General features: G+C 38.0%; 1 protein-coding gene across 1 annotated transcript; it reads right to left on the bottom strand.

Annotated features, from left to right (window-relative positions):
• Window positions 1-883: 883 nt before the first annotated feature.
• On the bottom strand, window positions 884-4,154 carry LOC149007829 (uncharacterized). Its single transcript, XM_089167165.1, has 2 exons — window positions 1,316-4,154; window positions 884-1,215 (listed from the first exon to the last, which is right to left on the bottom strand). The coding sequence occupies exons 1-2, from the start codon at window positions 4,152-4,154 to the stop codon at window positions 884-886; spliced, it is 3,171 nt and encodes a 1,056-aa protein (XP_089023291.1).
• Between the last annotated feature and the right edge of the window lie 566 nt (window positions 4,155-4,720).

Here is a 4,720-nt window from a genome sequence, read left to right as displayed (position 1 = left end):
GCAGCAATCTCCTTCTATTGCTTTCCCCAATCAAGGCCTTAAGAAATCAATTCTTGTACGTAGGAAAAGCATGGTTGTAATGTCTTCATCTTCATCTCCCTAATGGGGAGAAGCAGCAACTACAATTACTCCTCTTGAATTGAAGTCTCCAGTTGGGCAGTTCTTGTCTCAAATCTTGAAAAGCCACCCTCATCTGGTCCTGGCTTAAACAACCTAAAACTGACTGTGAGGCTGAGAAACAAAAAGAAGAGCCTTCTGCTTCTGGAACTGAATATGTCAAACATGAGTTATGAATACATTATTTCATGGTGTGAAGTTGCAATTTTAATTATCTAATATCTATTTTTTGAAAAAATTATAGGAGAATACATGAGATCAAGCCGAGTGAGAGGAGAAAGGTTTTAGAAGAGATTCTGTATGCCCTGGTTGTGCAGAAATTTATGGATGCAGATATTTGTTTGATACCCACAATTTTCATCACCTTCTTTTGGGTCTTTCCTCTGGGATGTTGAGAGTCATGTTCATCCGAAATGTCTTTTCATCATCAATTAATTTGTTTACCAGTTCACATCTATTGTATGTAAAAAATGATGAGTGTTTTGTTCAGTGTAGTTTACTACAAATGAAGAGGATAGATAATTGCGTCTTACCTTCATACGTTACTGCAACTTTTGCTTATAATCTTATCTGAGCCTATATTTGTCCTAAACATTTATTAAAATGAAAGAAAATGATACAAAAGACTCGTGTTAGATGGTGGGCTGATCCCACAAGATCCATACGTAGGAAAATGACACACACTTGTACATAAGCAACCTTGAAGAAATCCAAAAAATATAAAACAGAGATATACTCTTAATGCTTACAACAGATCCTTATTTCCCTATAGAAAATTTGAAGAGGAGATGATGACTTCTATTTTCTCAGACACATAGTGAATGTCAGGTCGAGATTGTGGATTATTGGCTAAAGATAAGATTGCCAATTCCATAATAGACAAGATCTCTTCTTCCATGATATTGGGAGGGGAGAGTCGTGGATCCAACACGTCTCTCAATAATATGTTTTGCTTTGTTGATGGTAGTGTTGAGTACGATGGTGATGATAGTGTTGAGATGAGTTCACTTGGATGTCTTCCCATCACCACTTCTAACATTAATACCCCAAAACTATAAACATCACATTTTGGGGTCACCTTCATAGTATAGGAAAACTCTGAAAAGCAGGAAAAAAATAAATCCAAACAACATTTAAATAGATATCCTATAATTAGTTACTTATTTTCTTCATATTAGGAAAATGGGGAAGTTATTACCTGGTGCAACATATCCGTAGGTCCCTGCTTGAGTGGTCCAATTGGATGAATCGGACTTGAATAGTCTTGCAGTGCCAAAGTCAGATACACATGCTTTGTATTCATCGTCCAACAAAATATTCTTGCTCGATATGTCCCGGTGAATGATTGGTGGTGAACAATCATTGTGCATGTATGACAAAGCATTTGCCACACCTTTAATAACATTGGCCCTCTTTATCCAATCTAATTCTGATGCAAGCTTGTCATTGTTGAGGATCCTAGCTAAGCTTCCTCTCTCAAAATACTTGTAAACCAAGAGTGAGTCTTGTGCACATGAACAAAATCCATACAGTTTCACAATGTTTCGGTGTTGGATTTTTGCCAATGTACTAATCTCATTTTTGAATGCCTGGTACGTTGGCTTCCGACATGAATCCTCTAATGGTTGATGAAACTTTTTCACAGCAACTACTTGATTTGTCGACAACTTTGCTATATACACGCTTCCAAATTTTCCTGTGCCAATGCAATATTTGGCATTGAAATCCTCTGTTGCTTCAACAATTTCCTGATATGCTATTCTTCCATCATAATTCCATACAGAAAATAAATCCATTTTGCGTGGTGCTGCTGTTGGTGTTGTCTCAACATTTCTTTTTCTTCGTTGGACATGGAAGATACAAAGAAGAGCAAACAGACCTGACACTGGAACCAGGATAGCAACCAAGATTTTAAGGTTTGAGTTTCCCTTTTCACTCATTGACAAGGATGATTTGCATGGTTGTAGACCAGTTGCATTCCCACACAGTGCTTTGTTGTTTCTTAAAAGATTTGTTGTAGCCATTTGAAAGGCTTTAATGTTTGGAATTGGACCCTCAAACTCATTGTGAGATATATCAATGACTGTCAAGCTAAACATTCCATCAAATGCAGTGGAAATGGTGCCTGAGAGTTGATTGTGGGAGATATTTAACTTTTCCAAGTACCTTAAATCTTTGAACTGTGACCGTACCTCACCACTGAGGCTGTTTTGACTAAGATCCAATAGTTGTTGAACGTACATCAGATCCCCAATCTGAGAGGGAATGCTTCCATTGATATTGTTGTTGCTTAAATCCAGATATAGCAAGTTGGAGCAGCTCCCTATTTCTTTTGGTATCTGTCCACTAAAGCTGTTTGATGACAAATCAAGATTTGTTAAGCTGTACATCACGCCAACTTCTGATGGTAAACTACCAAAAAGGTAGTTGTCACTTAAACTGAGATTCAGCAAAGATGTCAACCCACTAAATTCCTTTGGAATTTCTCCCACCAGATAGTTTGAAGAAAGGTCAAGAATCCGGAGTTGAGTTAGCATCCCAAGTTCCATAGGTATCTTACCTGTAATATTATTCCCAGCCAACTTTAGAGTTTGCAGGTTTGGGCATTGTCCCCAAGTGGATGTAAGTTCACCATGCAATTTATTGTAGCTCAAATCAATGTAATTGAGCTTCTCATAAACCCCAAACTCTTCTAATAAGTTTGCAACAAGTTGATTATTTTCAAGCCGAACTCTAAATAACCTTGTGCAGCTTTTGAAACCTTTTGGAAGATGACCTGTGAGATGGTTGTTATATGCAGTGAAGTTTTCAAGAGATCCACCCATGCATAGTCCTTGAGGTAGACTACCTGAGAAATTGTTAACTGCCAATTGCAAGCTTACCAAATTGGTAAGGTTTCCTATTTCTTCAGGGATTGATCCATAAAGTTGATTTCCCAGAACGTTCAAATAGGTGAGATTCTTCAGGCTTCCCAAAGTGGAAGGTAAGAACCCAGATACATAATTAAGGTACAAACTTAGCTGAGTCAGACTTGTCAGATTTCCTATTTCTGAAGGAATGCTACCAGATAGTTGATTATCAGAGAGGACTAAAGTGGTGAGGTTTCTCAAACTACATAAAAAGAGAGGGATTGAACCATTGAGATAGTTCCTGAATAAGGATAAAACAGTAAGAGATTTCAAGTTTACAATTTCTTCAGGGATGAATCCAATTAGACTATTATTCGCCAAGTTCAACCACTTGAGCTGAGTCAGATTTCCAATTTCCTGGGGAATTGTACCTGAAAGTTGGTTGGTAGACAGGTGCAGAGCGTTCAGATTTTTCAAATTACCTAAAGACGTAGGGATTGAACCAATGAGATTGTTATTCAGCAGAAAAAGCTCCCTTAGATTGGTCAAATTCCCTAGAGCTTCAGGTATGAAACCAGAGAGGCTGTTGGAGTTCATGGTGAGAGTAGTGAGTTTTTTCAATCTTCCCGTATCTTTAGGTATGGATCCATTGAAATTATTTGAATCAAGATACAAAATGTTCAGATTGGTAAGTTGACAGATTTCAGATGGAATTGATCCTGAGAGCTGATTCAGTGACAGATCAAGGAAGTTGACAATAGACAGGTTTGCGATGTTGGTGGGAACAACACCAAACATTGAATTATTAAAGAAATCAAGATATGTAAGAGTAGGAAGGGAGGAAAAGGGGAAGTTCTCAACCATACCTTGCAAGCCCATACTTCGTAACTTAACTCCCGTGATGCTTTCCCCTTGATTGCATGTAATTCCAATCCAACTGGTGCATGGGTCTGATCTGTGTGAGGAATTGGAACCAAGTAGTGTCCATGAACTGAGAACAGATTGGCTTTGGTTGTTCAGTGTAGCTTTCCATTTGAGGAGAGCATCAGCCTGCTCTGTAGTGGTGTTGGAACTTGAGGCATAAGAGTAGCAGGGATGAAGGAGCAACATGTAGCACAGGAAGGATAGGAGCTTATTCATAGAAAGGGAATCCAGACTAACAAGTAGACTAACATTGCAGAAAGCCATTTTCTTTACTGGATGATTTCAACTACCGAAGAGCAGTGAGACCTTTATAGTACAAAAATTGTATCATCAGCCCAAGGCTTTCTTACCAATTGTGGGCTTGTAAATTTGAAAGTGGAAGTCTTCATTTTCAAAGGTGATAGAGAGATATAGGATCCAACCAAGCAGATTGAACTTTCTAAAAAAAATATCTTAAGTGGCCAACAAATCTTTCTCAGTCCGTTTGACAATTCGTTGCTTGTGGTGGTCAAAGTCTTATTTAGAATTCTTTTCTGATACGCTCTCAAGTTGTGTTCAGAGGGTTATCAAGATTCTGTGTGGTAGTCACAAGTCTAGAAAGATAAATCAACGGAAGACTTCTGATTCTCTATCCTCATGCACAGGTGGAAGCAAATATCTACTTTTCATGGGGTATAATGTTGAAAAAGTAATGCAAAAGCAAACATACCAGACGAGATTTGATTGTATCACTCAGTGTTTGAAAGCAAGTCTAGTCAAAGCATGTGTTATCCTAGCTAACTACTCTAATAGTCTTAACTTTAATCTAGTTATCCTTTCAATATATGTCG

Source organism: Hakea prostrata, chromosome 8 (genome assembly GCF_041222555.1).
Source record: "Hakea prostrata isolate BN-2017 chromosome 8, UWA_Hpros_2, whole genome shotgun sequence".
NCBI classification, from domain to species: domain Eukaryota; kingdom Viridiplantae; phylum Streptophyta; class Magnoliopsida; order Proteales; family Proteaceae; genus Hakea; species Hakea prostrata.
Note: the sequence above shows the minus strand (reverse complement) of the source record. Positions and strands in the feature narration are given on the sequence as shown.